This window comes from Sciurus carolinensis, chromosome 17 (assembly GCF_902686445.1).
Source record: "Sciurus carolinensis chromosome 17, mSciCar1.2, whole genome shotgun sequence".
NCBI classification, from domain to species: domain Eukaryota; kingdom Metazoa; phylum Chordata; class Mammalia; order Rodentia; family Sciuridae; genus Sciurus; species Sciurus carolinensis.
The window spans coordinates 22,943,195-22,963,701 of NC_062229.1; the positions used below are offsets into that span (position 1 = coordinate 22,943,195).

General features: G+C 47.6%; 1 protein-coding gene across 7 annotated transcripts in view; it reads right to left on the reverse strand.

The window, feature by feature from the left end:
- Positions 1 to 802: 802 nt before the first annotated feature.
- Pbx4 (PBX homeobox 4) overlaps positions 803 to 20,507 on the reverse strand; it is a 35,890-nt gene continuing 16,185 nt past the window's right edge. The window contains exons 3-9 of one of the 7 annotated variants that reach the window (XM_047532153.1): positions 12,297 to 12,350; positions 9,203 to 9,450; positions 8,728 to 8,918; positions 8,197 to 8,332; positions 6,206 to 6,362; positions 5,715 to 5,821; positions 803 to 1,376 (exon numbers count right to left, since the gene is read on the reverse strand). In XM_047532153.1, coding sequence (XP_047388109.1) covers positions 1,365 to 1,376; positions 5,715 to 5,821; positions 6,206 to 6,362; positions 8,197 to 8,332; positions 8,728 to 8,918; positions 9,203 to 9,450; positions 12,297 to 12,350 — 905 coding nt within the window. In that variant the 3' untranslated portion in view covers positions 803 to 1,364. Of the gene's footprint in view, positions 1,377 to 1,894; positions 6,096 to 6,205; positions 6,363 to 8,196; positions 8,333 to 8,727; positions 8,919 to 9,202; positions 9,451 to 12,296; positions 12,351 to 20,507 lie in introns of those variants that run through there. The other 6 variants (XM_047532150.1, XM_047532154.1, XM_047532152.1 and 3 more) reach the window with 6 other exon arrangements.

A 20,507-nucleotide genomic window follows, 5' to 3' on the forward strand; every position in this document is an offset into this window, starting at 1 on the left:
CTCTGACTATTGAAGTCTCCCAATCTCTCCAAGTGTCACACCTACTCTGCTGGGTTTGGCAGTCACTTTTTGATCCTAATGGAACTTGCTTTCTGCTTCTGAAATCTATCTTTTCACTTCAGCCCTTATTCTGGCCTCTCCTGGCTTCCGAATTTCCCTCTGCAGAGCAGATCTCTTCTCTGAATGTGACTGATGTCCACTTGTGTGGTGACACCCATGTTGAACTGACCTTTCCATTGTTTCGTCTATCCTGCCCAAGATGCAGGCCCTCTCACTCATCAGCAGTCCTGTGGCTCCACCTTCAGGCACATCCAGCTCAGGGGCACCTCTCCGTCAGCCCCACTTTCCTCTCCAGTGTCCCTGCAATCCTTTCTCCATGCATCACGGGAGCACCAGCTGAGGGGCGCCCAGGAGGCCAGAGCTCCCAACGCTCCCACTGTGTGGGCTCCTGCTTCTCGGCACCTTCCTCAATGGGATACTGCTCAGCCATAAAGAGGAATAAAGCTCTGACACCTTCTACAAGATGAATGAACTGACAACTTGATGCCGCAAAATGCCAGACACAGAAGGCCACACGGTGGTGTTCCATTAATGTGCAATGTCCACAACAGGTAAATCCACGGGGATAGAAAGCAGATGGGTGGCAGCCAGGGGCTGGTGAGGGGATTGGGGAGTGACTGCTGATGGGGATGGGGTCTCCTTTGAGGGAAGGAAAATGTTCTGGAACATTGCCCAATATTGCAAATGCAATTACTGCCAATAATTTGTGTATTAAAAAATGGCAAACTGGGCTGGGAATATAGCTCAGTTGGTAGAGTGCTTGCCTCACAAGCACAAGGTCCTGGGTTCAATCCCCAGCACCACAAAAACAAACAACAAAAACAACAAAATGGCAAACTATTTTACTACAATAAGAAGAGAAAGAAATAGCCTCCCCTGAGGCTAGCCGTCAACCCACCCCTTTTCTTGTGTTGATGATTTTTCTCTCTGGAACCTAACTCACTAGAGCAGGGAGTCTGTGAATCTTGGGCTGCAGGCCCCTGAGGCAGGCAGACAGAACACCATGACAACAGGAACTCAGGGCATGGAGAGAAAGAGCCTGGATCTTCTGCTGCCCATGATGGAAACCCCAAGCTGCTGTAGGAGGAAACACCACAGCCACCATAAACAGACCCAGCTGTGGCCAGGGGCAACAGAGGGACCATGTCTCTCATGCCAGATGTCCTGTGCAGTTGTGTCCTGGCCTGACCCCTTCCCAGCCTGTACAGAAGCCCAGGCTGTCCCACCCTAGTGGCTCCCATCCAAGCATTCCATTGACAGGAGACAGAGGTCGTGTTGGCACAGGAATGGATGAGGCGTGACCTCTAGGATGTGTCCTGTGGAGAAAGGCAATGTGTGTGGCAGTACATCTTGTGTCAAAGTTGGGCTGCATCCACCTGGGCACAGCCTTTATTTATTTATTTATTTATTCATGTATTTTTATTTGAGACAGGGTCTTGCTACACTCTCCAGTCTGGCCTCAAATTTTCTATCCTCCTGCCTTAGCTTCTCAAGTAAACCAAGAATGCCTTTTATATTGCCTATGTTTGAAATCCATTTCTTGACTTTTATTTTTTGGTACTAGGGATTGAACCCAGGGGTGTTTAACCGCTGAGCCACAGCCTTGGCCCTTTTTTATATTGTATTTAGAGACAGGGTCTCACTGAGTTGCTTAGGGCCTTGCCAAGTTGCTGAGGCTGGTTTTGAACTCATGATCCTCCTGCTTCAGCCTCCCGAGCTGCTGGGATTACAGGCATGTACCACTGTGCCTGGCAACCCCAGCCCTTTTTATTTTTGGGGATGAGGTCTTATTAATTTGTCTAGGCTGGCCTCAACTTGTGATCCTCCTCTCAGTCTCCCAAGTAGCTGGGATTACAGGTGTGTGCCACCATACCCAGCTATTTCTTGTCTTTTAGAAACAACAGAAATAGAAAGTATGGAGGGCAGTGTGGGGATACAGCCAGGCAAGAGCACCTGAGACCTGGAGGCCTTGCCTGGTCAAGTCTGGGGAGTCCGGGCAAGGTAAGTCTGAGGGCAGCCAGGATTGCTGGGGGCTGAGCAGGACTCTGGTGTGAACCAGAGGAGGGCAGGCCCTTCTCATTTATAGCAGTCCTTGCTCTCAGTCTTTCATGGTACAGGCTGGGGTGCCCCTGTCTTAGTGGCAGGGGCTGAACTCCCAGCTAAGACAGTCTTTCATCTGTCCTGTGTCCATAACTCTCACAGGCCACACACCAGCACCGTGCTGTTGCTGCCTACAGGACTTTGATGCTCAGGGGGGAGGTGGAATGGAGGGGCCTTGAGGGGCAGAGGCAAAACCAGGGGTATGCTGGCTAACACCTTGGGGTGAGCTGAAGTGGAGGCCCACAGGAGTTTTCCTGGGATGTGTGAAGAGACAGAATAGGAGCTCAATTACTAGTTGTGGTAGCAGCTGACAAGGTGGACTTAGGGTCACCATGACACTGTGACACTAACTGACACATGGCTACAGTATTTGCTCTAGGCCTAGCAGCATATTTGAACTCTCACAGCCTGGCTCTACCCCATTATTGCTCTTCAGTGGTAGGTAGGGAAGCCAAGGCCTGGTGAGGGGTGGAGAGGAGATGGGAAGATCCAGGCAGAGGAAGGTCTGCTGAGGAAACAGAGAGGGACAATCAGGAATTGATGCCAAGTGCCAAGTCTTGGGCCAGCAGGACTTCATGGCACGTGGTTGGGAAGTTTATCCTTTTTAATTAAATTTCAACTGAAAACAAAAGATTAATAGAAAAAAAGCAAAAACAACAAAAAGAAATGCCAAACCAATTTCCAGCAAAATTCTGAGCTTAGGACAGATTTAAATCAGAACAGAACACAAGCACACCCCAGGAGAGGGGAGAGCAGGCACACAAAGGGCAGAGGTGGCCTCACATGACACTCGTAGCTATGACATGGCTCCCATGTTGTCAAATAATAACCTGACACAAGTTTGGTATTACAAAACATCAAAATTAAAATAAGTCAAAATTTTAATGAGAAAATTTGTGGACAAGTTCTAGAGGAGACAATTCAGTCTTAACGTAACATTCCTATTTAAAAAAAAAAAAAAAACAGGTGGGAAAATGAGCAGCATTCATCCATTTCAAATCCCAGCAGACGAGTGAGATGGTCACTGGCTGCATGACCCAGGTGCAGGGAGCACTGTCACCTGGGGCCCCAAGTTTCTGAGGTAATCGACTACATGCGCAGAAGAACATGAGTGCTGGCCACCCTGGGAGTCACCTGGTACCCTTTCTGCATATCCCCCAAACTTAATTAGATGCATCTGAGTTGATGCTGCTGGGGTCTCCAGTAGGTGAGGCAGCTGACTGAGGGGGCATGGCCCCCTGCCAGCCGCCCCTAGCCTGAAAATACAAAGACTGAGCATCAGAGGGGGCTGCCATAAAGCTGATGACCACCCAGTCCCCATGTCTCTAGGAAGGCTTAGAACATGCTGACAGATAACCTCAAAGGTCCAGGAGAGGAGGGAAAGGATGGAGGGGTCAGTCCTGGGTTATGGCCAGCCTCATCACCAGACCTGTGCTACAGATGAACTTCCCCAGCAGGAAAGCTGGCCTGAATGGGCTGTCTCTAGGGCCTATAATAAAGGAATACATGACATCAAGGTGCAGCTGAGGTCTCTATGCTCTGAGAGAGAGGGGGACAAGGTAAGGCCTGGAGCTGAAATGCCATGGCAAGATTCTGAGAGAAACACTAGCTTGGATGGGCAGCCAGGTGGGTAGGGCCCATGGCTGATGGGCAGGGGCTGTCCCCTCATCACAAGGGGTTGGAGGCATCATCTGCGGTGCAGGGACAGTGTTGAGCCCACCTAGCTGCACATTTGTCCACCAGGCCTGCCCTACTCACATGGATGCGGTGCACGATGGGGGTTGTTCTACCTTCAGGTGGACATACAGCACCTGGCATCCTTAGGATGATGAATGGAGGCCCATGTCCCCACACGAGGGGGTGATGGGGCAGGGTGCAGTAGAAGGTACCTGGGTGAGACAGGTCCTTACCTGCTGTGTGCTTTGGTAGGGGTGCTGTGAGGGACTTAGGCAGGGGGCTGTGGCCATGCTGACTAGGATATGGGTAGGCAGAGGAAGAGGAGCCTGTGTGGCCTGTGTGGCTGTGTGGCCTGTGTGGCCTGTGTTGGTCCACATCATTCCCTGTTTACTCTGTGGGGCTGATAGGACCTGATCTCCTGGATCGAAGGCTGGGACCCTCACTTCATAATTCATCTTAAACACACTTGCGCTATGCACAAGACATAAGACGGAGCCCCAGGTGCACAAAGAGAAAGACAACGCCCTGTCTCAAGTGCCGCTGGTTGAGGACTGCCACAGCAATAGAGGGCAGAGCTGCCACTGCAGCGAGTGGGGCAGGTACCATCTGGTGCCAGGGCAGACTCCATGCCAGCATGCATACTGTCTGAGCCCTCAGGGGCTGGGAGTGGTGAAAATCAGGAGGGGGCCAAGAGGCAACTCTTTTTGGTGATGTTGGGGGGTAAACTCAGGACCTTATGCACCCAAGGCAAGTGCTCTACCAATGAGCTGTATCCTCAGCTATGTGGGACATATAGTAGGACATGACAGTCTTTTTTTTTTTTTTTTTTTGCGGTGCTGGAGATTTGAACACAGGGCCTTGTGCTTGGGAGGCAAGCACTCCACCAACTGAGCTACATTCCCAGCCTAGGACATGACATTCTGTGAAGAATACTCATGGCATGCCTATGATCCCAGCAACTTGAGAAGCTAAGACAGGAGGATTGCAAATTCAAGGCCAGCCTGGGGCAAATCAGTGAGACCCTGTCTCAAAATAAAAAGGGCTAGGGATGAAACTCAGTGGTAAGTGTGCCCCTGGGTTCTGTCCTCTGTATTGAAAAAAGGAAAAACTCATGAACTCTGTAAGGCCTCAGATGACGCCTCTTTGGTGAGCTCATCCTCCTGTGTCTATGTAGCATCTTCTGGAAAAACCACACACAGAGGGCCAGCCAGCCCCACTTGAACCCTCTTCTAGAGCAGGGTCAGGACCCTGTGACCATTAGGGCAGACTGAAGAGGCCTGAGAAAGGGGTAGGTAACACCTCTAGAAAATTCTGGAGGGCACTTTGGCTACTCAAGATCCTTGGTTTAATTTCTTCCCAGTCACCAAAATGGATCTCCAGTCTGCCCAAGCTGGGCATTGACAAAAGGCAGCAGGAAAAGTGGTGCTGGTGAGAGAGCCCCATCCTGACCAGACCTCCAGGTAGATAGTGACTGGGTCTGAGCATAGACCAGAGCATGTTCTCATGTTTCATCTGGGCCTCCCCTGATGCTGCCTGCCACCCTTTCTACACTGCTCCAGGAGGGAGGCTCCTCCCCTCCACAACCAAAGACCTTATTTTGGGTCCTCATGTCCACTGACTGGTTTTGGTGGCTGCCATGAATTAACATCTTGCAATGGGCAGAGGTGGGAGCCTTTGGGAGCCTAAAGGAACAGTATGTGCTGCATGGACCCTGAAGAGCTGTGCCCTGGAGGCAGCTCAGCCAACCTTCATCACAATGTAGACCCTGTGGTTGGGACACCACTGCAAGAGATGAGTGGAAGCATCAGATGGCTGGAAGAGCCCAGTTCTGAGGACCCACATCCACCAGGGCTCCATGGGACTGTGTCCCAACCTACCTGGGACTGTAGGCAGTTGCCCCCAGGAGAGGGCTGGAGAAAGGCCAGGGTCTGCAGGGTGAGAAACGTATCCCCAGCACTGGTCAGTGGGAAGGGACCAGAGGACCCTGGAAGAAGTGGGAAGGGTCAGGTTGAGGGTCAGAGCAGGGGCTGGGTCAGCTGAAGTCAGTGAGTCCTCAGGTGGCATTTGCCCAGCCCCTTGGTCAGAAGAGACCCTGAATGCAGCTCCCACATGGCATCAGCTCCTGTCTCTGTGGTGAGGATACTGGTCTAGTGAGGCAGGCAGACTCCTCGCCACACAGCTCTCATCCTGTCTTACTGGTATCAGTGTTTGTGTCCCCACAGCACTGGCACAGGCTCCTGTTATCTGTTAGGTGGGATCTTGGCAATAAAAACAGAAATTTCATAGTACAAACAAAGAAAGAGGTGGTTCAGTGGCCAGCTGGGTAGGGGACCACTGCTCAGGGGTGCTAGGCCCAGCCAACACTCACCGGGGCTGGGCACTGACAGGCAGCTGGCTTGGCTCTCCAGGGCCCTTGCTTTGGTGGCATCCACAGTTGATTTACTGGTGTAAATGGTAGCCTCTTCTTGAAATTTCCCCGTGTTCTTTTTATACCGGATTCTTTTGTTGCCAAACCAGTTAGAAACCTGTGGACATATGTGGAAGCTGCCAAAAAGCTGCTAAGAGTGAGATGTGATGGGAACAGACTATATGTGGGCTGCCTCTGAGGTGCCTATTATTCCCACTGCAGGTGAGTGATGGTGGTGGGATTATGGATGACCCTGGCACCTTTAAGAATATCCCCCCTCCCTCCCTCCCTCCCTTCCTTCTTTCCTTCCTTCCTTCCTTCCTTCCCCTACTCAGGAACACTTGACCACTGAGTCACATCCCCAGCCCTATTTTGTATTTTATTTAGAGACAGGGTCTCACTGAGTTACTCAGCACCTTGCTATTGCTGAGGATGGCTTTGAACTCCTCATGATCCTCCTGCCTTAGCCTCCTGAGCTGCTGGGTCAGCTCAGTTTTTTTACCCCTTTTTCCCTAACCCTAACCCCTTTCTCTCTCAGACCTCCTCAGCCTGAGTTGGAGCTGATTCTGTCCTGAAGATATCCATGGGCCTCAGCCATGACATCGCCTGCCCTAATGGTGCTCTCTCTCCCTCCCTTTACCCTCTCCTGACTATGCCCCCAATTCAGGAGCCATGCTTCAACTGTCAGTCGTTTGGGGAGACATTGATACTTGGTGGATGCATCAAAGTAGGGAGAGGCTTCTAGAACAGAATTCTGCTGCTGATAGTGGGGTTTCAAGGCCCAGGCCACAGACAGAAGAGTTCCTGGCATGTCAGGCTGGTGCTTTCCACACTTCTGCTTATTTGGACATGAGACTGATCTCCTGCCCTGAGCAGGAGCAGCTTTGAGGTAATCCGATTGTAACCTGCTGTTCCTGATGGCTAGCCAAGCAGCAGCCAGACATCATGCCTCTTTTGGAGTCTTGAAGACCCAGTGGCACAGCCTCTTACCTCAGCTCTGGGCTTGTTTCTGAGGACACCACAGCAGCACCCAGGTGAGCAGTCAGATGTGGGTGGAACCCCTGTGATGTTTTGCTACCTGAATGACCCTGAGGGGCTTCTGAGTGCTCTGTCACAGAGATGCACTAGACTGAGCCTGAACTGGGGGCTAAGCATGGTGGCTAAGGGCTAGAAACTTAGTCTCTCTAACTGCACAGTGGGGAGGAGGGGGTCACAATGTCAGAGGACTATGGTGACATTCAGTGAGGCAGAACATACCATGTGCCAGCTGCCTGTCATTACCACTGCTTTGGTGGCAGAGGAGTGGTGCCTACACGAGAGGGGTGCCATGGTGGGTCCCACTCTACACACTCATGCTGCTAATGGGTATGGCCTGGCCATGTTCACTGCTTGTGGGCTGCCTGGACTAACCGCTCCCAATCTAAAACCTTCCTTGGCCTCCTCTGTCCTCAATTCCACAGAGGACACAGGTGGCCAAATGCCAGGCAATAGGGTCAGGGACCCTATACTCCAGAGCATCACCTTAGGGACATCACATTCTACTTGCATTGCATCAGGAAACTTTTTTTTTTTTTTTTTTTTTTTTTTTTTTTTTTTGCAGTGCTGGGGATGGAATTAGGGGCTAGACCTCCAGCCTAAAGAAGTTTCAGTCTCCACCCCAAGAACCTCATTCAACTAAGGGGACCATACCGCACTTGCACTCCTCAGGGGTCCCTTGGCCTTGCAATGGGTGCATCTGCATCCCTGTCTCACAGATGAGGGAGAAGAGCACCTGCCCAAGTCCCATGTTCAATAGTGTAGAGCTGGGATCTAAGCCCAGTCAGAGTGACCTTGAGTCTGGCCACTTGGCTTCTGATCCACACATTTAATTAACTTTTCTATGTGTCCTTTCAATGGGACTTAACTTTCCACACCTTCCAGGGTCAGATAGGCCATGCAGGGGAGGACGTCACCTGGGATACTGTGATGCCACCCTTCCTGGCTAGCTCTTCTTTGGCTTCTTCACTGGGGTAAGGGTTGCTCAAATGGGAATAAAAATATTCATTCAGTACTTCTGTTGCCTGCTTGCTGAAATTTCGCCGCTTACGCCTGTAAAGACAGACAGCCTTAGTCTGTGTATATAATGGTCCCCTATTCCCAACTGTGCTTCTAGCAGTTTTAAAAAAGGCAATCAATACTTGGGTCTTCTTTCTAATAGGCTGTGTGAGGCCTGTACCAGCAGTCTGTAGCCAGAGCTTCCAGAATGGTCTTATAGTCAAATTAAGGGCTGGGGGTGTGGCTTAGTGCTAGAGCACATACCTTGTGTATGCAAGGCCCTGGTGCTAGCCCCAGAACCAACCAACCACACACATGCACACACACACACACACACACACACACACACACACAAAAGAAAAGAAAACTGGAAAAATCCCAACCAGCACTAATTCTGCTCATCTTCTTAAGGGTGAACCACAGGGTCTTAGGCAGCTGGAGTCCCTGACCTGGCATCAAGGAACCGCGAGCGTAGCGTCATCAAGGCCTCACAGGTACTCTGCTTCAGTTGCATCTGGATAGCGCTGAATTTGCCATGGATGACACCAACCATGCACTCGATCTCCTTGGGGGACACAGGCCTCATCCTGCTCTGCTCTCGGAGAAGGTTGGTGACATGTGTAGTGAACTCACGGCAGGCCTGGGATGGGGACACAGACATGCCAGCCTATGACTACACAGCAGGATGGTGTGGGGTGGCAGGTTCCACACCTGATCAGCCACCTGCCAACCCCCATGGTCACGTACAGGCTGGTTTCTGATAAGTAAACACAAAGGGTTTTAGGTAAAATCAGACACCTTTGTAGTGACCAACTGCGTGTTCTCCCTGTTCTGTGCCACAAAAGAAAGGAGGTTAATGTCCCATGTTTTGCTTTGACAAATGCGCATTCACATGATAGAAACTCTTCCATGCAGAAAGATCACCTGTTCATATTTCTCTAGCTCAGAGTGGTAAATCTGTCGGATCTGGGACAGCTTGGCCCTGTAGTCAGAGTGCTCAATGTTATTGTCATTTGGACAGCCACCTGGTGTTGCTGTGCTGGCCACCGCTGCTGATCCTCCTCTTCCTCTCTTCTCCGGCCTGGACATGCCCTCAGCCAGCAGCATGTTATCCAGTCTCATGAGCTGAGCATCGGGGGGATGGTCTTCCTGAATGCCACGGATGCTTACCACTAGATAAGAGAGACAGAACGGATCAGAATACACTCCCTGCAGGGAAAACAGACCACGAGTAAACAGCACTGGTGCCGTGGCAGAACATTTTTCTTTGGGGGAAAGAAACTCTTTATTATCAAATTTGATAACAGACACCTAGTAACCCCCTGTGACACTGGTCCAAATGCTGTCTTCAGGAATAGAGCGTGGGCTGGGGAGAGGCAGGTCAGTTCAGAGCAGCTTGCGTGGGCAGAACTCCACCACTGCTGTGAGCACAAAGTCAGGGTTGGGCAGGGTAGTGGGGAAGGTGCCTGGTACTGGGGAAGCCGGAACTCCTGTGCCAAGTCTCCAAAGTGCTGGGGAGGAGGGTGCACTCTGGATGTTGACACGAATATAAAGGCAAGTGGCAGCCTGGCATTGGTGGTGTGGCTGGATCCAGACATAGAACTGGAGGGGGCCTGCTGTGCTGCTGTGAGAGAGAGAGAGAGAGGGAGAGAGAGAGAGAGAGAGAGAGTGTGTGTGTGTGTATGTGTGTGTGTGTGTAGGGTTGATGTTAAAAAGCTGGAGAAGAAATGCCTGATTAAGAAGGTACCAGCAGGTGCAATGGCACCCACCTGAAATCTCAAATACCTGGGAGACTGAGGCAAGAGGATTGCAAGTTTGAAGCCAACCTCAGAAGCAACTTAGAAAGACCCTATCTAAAAATATAAATAAATAAACAAAAGGGTTGTGGATATGGTTCACTGGTAGAGTACCTGTGGGTTTAATTCTCAGAACTATTAAAAAAAAAATCCCAGCAAAGATGGAATACCCACAGGAAGATTTTAAGCAGAGAAACAAGAAAATTGGCCCTATAATCTGGAAAAGCCATCTCACATCTGCTGAGAGAGGACCTATACTAGTGAAGGGCTGGACCACAGGGGGAGTAGTTGATAAGTGGCTGCCAATCAGGTGGATCAGCTATGAGGAAGTCAGGTCACTGGATGCAGGTGTCAGAGAATGAAGAACAGCAGGTTATACAGGTGGGGCTGGGTGGAAATGGGGCTTCAGCTTGGTCCTATGACTGAGCCAAGCACAGATGTCCCAGTGGCTGGGAGGCAGCTACTCCCTGAAACTTGGGGGTTGAACAGGGCAGTCTGGGCCGGGGGTGTGTACTTGGGGTGACCAGCATATAGGTGTGTTTGGAAATCTATATGTACACATCTCTCTCCCTAGCTATCTGACCTGGACTAGTTGGAAAACTGACATTTAAGGAACAGGACAAAAGGAGACAGAAAGAAAATGATCAGATAGGTTGAAAAAAATACAGAAAAAGTCATAGGGTAAAAAAGTAAGTTTAGTCAGCTGGGTGCAGTGGCACAGAACTGTAATCCCAGCAGCTTGGGAGCCTGAGGCAGGAGGATGGCAAGTTCAAAGCCAGCCTCAGCAACTTAGCGAGGCCCTAAGCAACTTAGTGAAACCTTGCCTCAGAATTTAAAAAAAAAAAAAAAAAATTTAAAAGGGCTGGGGATATGACTCAAAACAAAAACAAGAACAAAAACAAAAAAACAAAAAATGGATTTAGTCATTAGGACAGTGTCACTAACTTCTGCAAAAGCAATTGCAGAGGTATGTGGGAGTAGTATCTGACTAGAAAGTTCCAGATAAAGGTGAAAGTAATGCAGTGGGGGAAGGGAGACACCATTGCAGAAGCTACAGAGTGAAGTTCAGACCTAAGGAGAGTGGTCTTGTGGGCATCTGGGTTTGTTTGCCTTTTTGTTTTTTGTTTTTAAAGAGATGGGACCTGGCTATGTTGACCAGGCTGGCTCCCAGCTCTGGGCTCAAGAGATCCTCCTGCCTCTGCCTTGGGGGTAGGTGAGACTACAAGCAATGCCACCATGCCTGGCTCTTTGCTTCTTGATGACAGGAGAAATATCTGTGGTTACAGAGAAAGAAAGAGGTGAAAGAGTGCAGCAGGGGTATTTCCTGAGGGAATGGGAGACACCTATCTTCCAGTGGGTGAAAGAGGTGGTGATGTTAACCAAGTGTTGCCTTTCCAAAAAAAAAAAAAAAAAAGAATGTGTTTTCTTGGAAATGGGCTCTCTCTCTTTTTTTTTTTTTTTTTTTTTTGCGGTGCTGGGGATTGAACCCAGGGCCTTGTGCTTGCAAAACAAGCACTCTACCAACTGAGCTATATCCCCAGTCCCAGAAATGGGCTCTCTTAATACTGACAAATAAGTAACGATTCAGCTTAATCTATCATATAGATATTTAGTAATTTTCAAATGTCTTTTCTTATTTCCTACAAACTAGAAGAACATTTCTATCAAAAACTCACTAGTTACAACTGAAGGAGCACAAGGGATATGGAATAGGAATTTTCCTCAGAGATAGCCACTTCAACACTTAGTGCTAAGTATACATACAACAGATTTTATAAATGTGAAAGTTGAACAAAAGGCAAAATTAGCCTATCCAAGGTCAGAGCACAAAACTGATTTTTTTTTGTTGGTGCCAGGGATCGAACGAAAGGGCACTTAACCACTGAGCCACATCCCCAGCCCTTTTATTTTTTATTTTAAAACAGGGTCTCACCAGGTTGCTTACAGTTTTGCTAAATTGCTGAGGTTGGCTTTGAATCTTTAATACTCCTGCTTCAGCCTCCAGAGCTGCTGGGATTACAGGCTTGTGCCTTATGCCTGGCAGAAAACTGATAGTTGACATAGAATAGCAACCCACCTTCTCCCAAATTATGCTTTACTCAAGGTTTCAAAATGCAATATTAAGAAAAGTTAGAAGACTGAAAGAAGCATCTACACATTCTGTTAAGTTTTCAAAGCAGAATGAATGGTGGAATGTGGCAACAGAGATGGTGGAGACTTACCTAACAAGCACTCAGCAGGGAACATCCTTGGCGCAAATGAGCCACACAAATTGTCTGTTTAACAATGACACAAATTAGAAGTGGCCAAAATAGCTAGCACATGGGATTGGTTAAGTAAATTATGGTAGATTCACAGAATAATTCATAAGATAATTTTTTTTTAAATTTTGTTTTAGTTGTAGATGGACATAATACCTTCATTTTATTTATCTATTTTTATGTGGTGCTGAGGATCAAACCCAGTGCCTCACACAAGTTAGGCAAGCGCTTTACCACTGTGCCACAACTCCAGCCCCTTATAACATAATCTTACAAAGCCACCAACAATCATATTTTCAGAGACTTTTTAATGACATTGAAGTATATGAGTTTCTTGTTGTTGTGACAAACTACCACAAAGTTAGTGGCTTAAAATGATGTAACTGCATTATCTCCTGGTTCTGTGGGACAGATGTCTGATATGGGTCTCACTGGGCTAAACTCAAAGTACCAGCAAGGCTGCTTTCCTTTGAGGCTCTGGGGAGGACCGGTTGCCTTGCTTTTTTGGCTTCTAGAGCTCTCCCTTTCTTCCTCCTTTCCTTCTGGCTATCTTCTTCCATCTCAAAGCCACATTAGAGTTTTTCTCATGTAACAGCCCATTATGTGGCCCTTCTCCTGCCTTCCTCTTCACTCTTCTGGGCCATTGTGAAATGCCTGAGTACATGGGGTAAAGCAGAATAGTCTCCCCATCTTAAGGTCAAATGAGAAAGCACTTTTCTACTTTCCATTACAGGTTTAACTGAATTAGGGAAAGGAGTTGTCAATGTTGGAACATGTGGCTTAATGAAAGTGTGTCCCTGTGTGTGATGGGGGCTGTTGCTGGGCACAAGGATTCTTTCTTGTCTGTTTAGATATCTATCTATCTATCTATCTATCTACCCAACAGCAGATATCTGAGGGTTCTTCACAAGTCAGGTACCACACTAGGTGCTGAGAACTTAAAAAAATACAGCCTTTCTACCAGGTGTGGTGGGGCACACCAGTAATCTCAGTGGCTCAGGAGCTGAGGCAGGAGGATCGCAAGTTCAAAGCCAGACTCAGCAACTTAGCGAGGCCATAAGCAACTTAGTGAGACTCTGTCTTAAAATAAAAAACAAAAAGGGCTGGGAAGAAGAAAAAGAGGGGCTGGGGACACACGTGACTTAGTGGTAAACTGCCCCTGGGTTAAATCCCCAGTACCAAAAAACATTTTATACACACACACACACACACACACACACACACACACACATCTCCTTTATGGGGGAAAATTTTGAAATACAGATTAATACTGAATACATGCATAACTTGATCTTCAAACTTCTCTTCGGAGAACTTACACTGACACCTATAAATGAAGATGTATTTATAGGGCACTTACTACCACAGCGTTTGCAGTTGTAAAAGGACAGATGTGAATGAATTCAGGCACTAACAACATACCTGTCATACTGGGGCCCTGTGGAGTTAACTGTGTGTATCTCCTGAGTGTGTCCTTATGAGAGGCAATCCCATGCTACATGCCTGGTTTCCTTAGAATTATACATTTTTGCAACATAAATCTATCAGTAAAAGCAAAACTTAACATTCCAAACGCATGCATTTGGACTTCACTCGACCTGTAGGGACAGGGTCGGGTCGTTTGCCCTCTGTCAGCTGCTCCTCAGGCCTGCAGCTCCCTCAGCCCTGTTTGTCCTCCCAGTGCACCAATGCTGGCTTAATTATGCTCATTAGCCATTTGTTATCATCAATTACAGCAAGCTCATTTCCTGTGGCTTGTTGGAGAGCATTTCAGATGTGGCCCTCAGCTCCCATAGGGTCCTTGACTGGCAGGCTGGGGAAGCTGCAGGGACCAGAAGGCTCAACTCTGTTGGTGGAGTTTGTTATGGCGGCCCAGGAGACTAACACAGGAACATTACCCCAAGTTATTTTTAATTTTCTCTCCAAATAAAACAAAAATACTGGGAAAAGTAGAAGGCTCAGAGGTGAACCTCCACCCTGACTTCTCCAAAGTTGCCCTGCCCCCACCAACAGCACAAGTCTGGATGAGAGAGCAAGAGTATCTTTGAGGTCAAGGGCGACAATCATCATTAATGGGTACAGCTCAGGGACTTCTTCCCTGCCAGAAATCTTCTGAAGCTTTTTTTATTGTATTTTTTGTCCAGATAACTTCCTGAGCACTGACTAAGTGCTAGGCTTAAGCTCTAGGGTGACAAGAGCAGCTTCCCCTGAGTGGGGAAATGGGGCTTCCTGCTGCTATGACTCAATGGCACAGAGCTGCTGGCCAGGGCTCTACAGGGGAGGCCCAGTGCTAGGGTTAATGTTTCCTATCTTGAATCTTAGAATGTTAGCTCAACTTCCATCAGTTCCTGCTTCCCTTGTCCTCAAAGAACCAAAGGTAAAAATATGATTAATTCTTCAAGGGATTCTGGTAAGGCACTTTGTTGTTTTTGTTTGTTTGTTTGCCATTCTGACGATTGAACCCAGTGGTGTGCAAACACTGAACTACATCCCCCGTCCTTTTTAATTTTGAGACAGGATCTCAATAAGTTGTCCAGGTTGGCCTCTAACTTGTGATCCTCCTGCCTCAGCCTCCTGAGTCCCTGGGATTACAAACATGCCACCACATGTTAAAAAGATATTTCTTTAGCACATACTCATCAGTTTCTGAAGTCATGACTGCCACACACTAGATACTCATCAAATAGAAGTATTATCATATACACAAACTTCTATCAAATCTAATTAATCCTTAATTAAAATACATCACAATTCAAGGTGCTGGAATTAAAAATGAAGTATGCAAAACATTTTCATTTTAATATGCTTACATGTTTGATAATTAAAGATCTGCAATTCTGTAATAAACTACATGATTGCTTCTTGGTCTTTTGGCTAAAATCAAATATAAACTACCACATGAACTGCTAACAGAGTAAAAATAATGTGCAGCTTTTTTAGGCTGGTTTTCCTGGGCCATTTTCCTTTCTTGTGTCAGCTTCAAGGGAAAAGGAAAAGCCATCAAGGTGCAGTAATATAAAACACAGCTGGGTAAAATAACTGGAAAAATGAGTCCATCCTCTCCACCAGGGATTTGCAAACATTTAAGAGCCACAGCAAAGAAAAGCAGCACCGCTGAGCACAGTGGCACACACCTTTAGTCCCAGAGATTTGGGAGGTTGAGGCAGGATGAGTATCACAAGTTCAAGGACAGCCTGGGCAATTTAGTGAGACCCTAACTCAAAATGAAAAATGAAAAGGGTTGGGGATGTATCTCAATGATGGAGCACCCCAGGGTTCAATTTCCAGACCACCAAAAGGAGAAAAAACAAAGAAAGAAAGAAAACTAACAGGAGCCATGAAAAAAGTCTAGAAGCTTCAGAAACTGGGCTAAAGTCACTGCAAGGTGTGGTCTTTATTTGGCTGAGTCTTGTCGGGTGGGGAGAGTGATAGGCCAGCAGCAAACACAGTAACCCCCTCCCTTCCAATCTCCCATCTGTGAATTAAAGGTTTCTAGGTCAGCTGCTACCCTCACAACTCTTAAAGAAACTGTCCAAGGACCTGATGTTAAGGATGTTCTAGATGATTGGCCCACTGAGTATTTTCTGACAAATTCACTAGTATCCACTGTGTGCCAAGCACGTGATAGGGCAGGGACATGCTGTGTGCTGCCAGAAAATGTACTTTACAAGAACAAAGTAGTTCCAGCCGGGTGTGGTGGTGCACGCCTATAACCCCAGTGACTGGGGCGGGGGTGGGGGTGGGGGTGGGGGTGGGAGGGGTGAAGCAGGACAAGCACAAGTTTGAGACCAGCCTTGGCAATTTAGTGAGACACTGTCTCAAAATAAGAAATAAAAGGGTTGGAGATGTAGCAGGGGTAAAACCTTAGGTTGAATTCCAGTACCAAAATAGGGGGGGAAACAACAAAGTAGCTCCTGGTACACTTAGTGTATACTAAGGCCTTAAGGCATAAACATATCCCTTGAGACAGTGCCTCTGCTAACAGTCCTTAAGCTGATAATAACACCTTTATTGAGATATACATGCCACACAAGCCATCAACATAAAGCAAATAATTCAAAGGCTTTTACGTTATTTGAAAGGCTATGCTGCCACCACTGCTATCTGACACATCCACCATCCTGGATTGGGTGGCACAGTGGCTGCCTGAAGTGACCACTGCTCTAGTCTACAGATCTCCTGAGCTACTTGGCAGATTAGATCAGAGTCTTGATTCATGAGTCATTAGACTGGGGGCCAGGAAAGGACATCTGGAAAATAACTCCCCAGCTCTAGGGAATCCACTCTTAGAAAAGCCCTACAGAAAATGGATACAGACAATAAGAAAGAGATCTGAGTCAGGAGTCACATGCTGGCCCAAAGGGTAATTACTGGGACAGGAAGAAGTCCGTAGGAGCACAGCAAGGTCTCAGTCAGGAGGTTGAACCTACAGATCACAAGCCTGTAGCTGCAACAGACCTGACTACCTGATGAGGAAGGGAAACGAGGCAGGTCGCTTGTGCCTGCCAACTACTAGCAAGGCCAGCACCAGCAGTCAGGAAGTGACAGGGTGTTCCCTGTTATGAACTATTTACACTTCTCGGCAAGGACCTCACTCAGCTCCCACAGCATAGCACGGGTTCCTTTCCCCAGAGCAAGCCTGGCTCAAGCCCAGTCTTCAGGACTTCTTCCTCAGACACAGTGAATGCAGAACTGGCCAAACCGAAACCCGGATGTATGCCTGGGATTAGTATGGGGGCAGTCACAGCATAGAAAGACAAAGCAGACTACAGAGTCATTGATAGCTCTTTAAGGGGCCTCTGGGATTCAGCCCCATACAACTTGGCACTGAAGTTCACACAGAGGCAAAGCCTAATCTTGCACGAACATGTGAGAATGTTCCTGCTCTCATGACAAATACCACTGTTTGAATTCAGGCGACACCTCAGTCCTTACTGTGAACAACAATGTGAATGACAACCTCAAATCCAACACTTCTGAATTCTACAAGGCACCTAGCCCCAGGGTTTTATCAGCGACTGTGGCCAGCATCTGGTCCTCTTAACTAGATCTGAAGTTCTCCAACAAGGAGAACTTTCTGGTTCCCTGGACACCAAGAAAGAGAGCTGTTTCTGGGAAGGAGGATTTGGGAGAGAGCATGGACATCAAGGGTGTCCTCTGCCTTCAGAGAGCACTGCTGGCAGGAATGCCCAGGAATAAAGCCTGGTGAAGCCAACCCAGCAGATGAGCTTCAATGGTATCACTTGTGTCCCTCTCACAGGCTAGTCCTCGGATATGCCAAGGAGGGCTTTCATTGCATCCAGCTCCTCAGGTTTACATGGTTTACATGGAGGACCACTTTTTTTCAGGCTGATATGAATGAGAAGCTCTGTGTTGTAAGTCAGGCTCACAGACACTTGATTTTCTTAAACTCTTAAGATGAAGAAGATGAAAGGAATTTCAGTTAGTGTGTATCAGTCAAGAAACAATTCTTCACTCACTAAAAGTATAAGACACTTGTGCTTCACCTAGGTGCCAAGATAGTCTCTGAAGACAAATATCCTAGACCCTGTACTGGCAGCAGCCAGGCGTCATCATTGATGCAGACACAGGTGGGCACTTAAGGTCTGTGAATATGGACTGTGAGGGACACAGTCCCCTTCAGGAGGGGAGACACAGTATAGTAAGGTAGCATGTAGTCTGCCACTGGGTTACTGGGTGCACCCAGGGCAGGTCCCCTCTCCTCTTGGGAGCTTTATGCTGCTTATCAGTAAGTGTAGCGTCTGTCCAAGGTTGCTGGAGGGTTCAGGGCAACAATGCTGGGAAGCACTGAGCTGCCTGCCCACAGCCCAGGTTCTATCATAGTCACCAGCCTTAAATGCTCTGTGGAAGTTTGCCTTTTACCTTAAATGTCTGTTGCGAACTTTAGCAGGAAGGCAATGTGAGAACTGTGGGTTAAATCAAGAAGCTGTGTCCTAACATTTCTTGGTGTGAGGTGCACCAGGATTGTGGCTTGTAGATTGCTTATTGGACAGTGACCTGTGGGCACCATAGGGTGCAGGATCAGGACCATGAATAATTTTCTTTGGGCTGAGACTTGGCCCTTCCTGGTCATGGGATTAGAAGGTAGAGTGGAACTGAAATCTCACTTACTTTCCTGCCACCAGGTGGCTTGTTCCTAAAACTAGAAGGCCAAGCTGTTCTGTACATCAAGGCCTGTGGACTATGGGTGGGACCCACAGTGACCTGGCCTGCACTTCCCACTGAAGTGAAAAGATGGTCACTGCTCTCTCAGCTCTAGCAGGTGGATCCCTGCTCACTGTGGTCAGCTTGCTTTCTCTTTTTGGTACTAGAGATTGAAACCAGGGGTGCTTAAAAACTTGGACTACATCCCCAGCCCTTTTTTAATTTTTATTTTGAGATAGGGTTTTGCTAAATTGCTGAGGCTAGCCTCAAACTTGTGAACCTCCTGCCTCAGACCCCCGAGTCTTTGGGATTACAGGTGTGTGCCACTATGCGCAGCTGGCATGCTCTTTTTGAAGCTGTGCAGTTGTTATCCTATCCCTGTTCACCACATCCAAAAATGCCCAACTGGACATGTGTGGCTTGTGCTCTGAGACCCAGGGTCACAGATCAATTCTGTGTGTCAGAAGTCCTGAGCAGGCACCTTGAAGCCTGGGAGTCTGGGAAAATGCTGATAAGGGATTGGCAAGTACAGAAAAAAAAATTTTTTTTCTCTCCTCTCTTGTCAAAAGCACAAGAAAAGCAAGAGGGTTTGCACCATTCTGTCCTTAGCTCCAGTTCAAAGCTGTCAGTCAGGAATGTTGACGCAGCAAAACAATTATCCATTATTTACTTCATGTCCTGCTCACAATTCCAGATGAAGACATCTGTCTCCCTCAATCCCAACTGCTGCCCCAGAGACCACAGGATCCAAACTGGAAACTGGCAAAATTCTTTTTTGTTTGCTTTTCGTTTTTGTGTGTGTGTGTGTGTGCGTGTGTTTTACTGGAAGTTGAACCCAGGACTTTTCACATGCTAGGCAAGTACTCTACCATTGACTACACCTCTTGTCCTTTTTATTATTTTATTTTGAGACAGGGTCTTACTAAATTGCTGAAACTAGCCTTGAACTTGCAATCCTTCTGCCTCGGCCTCCCAAGTAGCTGGAATTACAGGTGTGTGCCACCACATCCGGCCAGACTTCTTTTTAAAGTTATCCCCTTTTCCTTTGTAATAAGTATTCTGTAGGAAGCTTCTCTGAGGCTATGTGAATACTCCATTCCTCCTTAACTTTTTTTTGTTTATTTTGTATCAGGATGGATTCAGAATCTTGTTTTATCACAGTCAATTACTCTCATCATTTACTTTGATGCTCAAATTGTCCCACGTTTAGTTAGTGGGAGACCCTTCAATCTGGCTTCATGTCCTTCTGACCTGTCTACATTATCCTTTGAGCACTTCCTTACTGGCTGCCATGACATGTTCCAGGCTCATATTTTACTCTCTCTGTCCCAGTCTACAACAGTTAGTTCTCCAAGGGACCCTGGCTGCATTTAGAGTAGATCTTGGTCCTATATGTGCTCATTGCTCTCAGGATGTCACTGCTCCCAGACACTCTCAGGACACAGAGCTGAGCAGTATTTGTGGGTGATATATATACATACACATGTCTATTTTTATATATCTATATATATTGAAAACCATGTATTTGTTCTAATATCTTTAATTCTAGTTCACCACAACAGTGTTCATTCTGTTTTTCTCTCTTTCCCAGTTTGTGACTCCTTTCTCCAGCAGCGAGAACCCCAATCCTCTTATCCTCAGTACATTTGCTTAATTGGTCTCCCACCCACCCCTACCCCTAGTACACCTAACTCCTTCCACATGGTCTTTCTCCACTCACATATCCCAGCCTCTGGCCCCATGCCCCCTTCAGGCCACAGCTGCTGACAGCTTCTTTGTGACCCCTTTTGGACTGACACCCTGCACCAACTTATCCTCCACAGACACCCCTTAGCCTTTCTAGGTTGTGACACTCTGGAGTCCCCTACCCCTTACTCAGATGCCTCTCTCATGTGTATGAATGTCTGATGACCTAGGGACAAATGTTATAGCTTCCAGCAAATGAAACACAGAAGTTTGGCTTTCTTAGGGACACACACAAGCCTCTCACTAGCAATAACTTGGTTT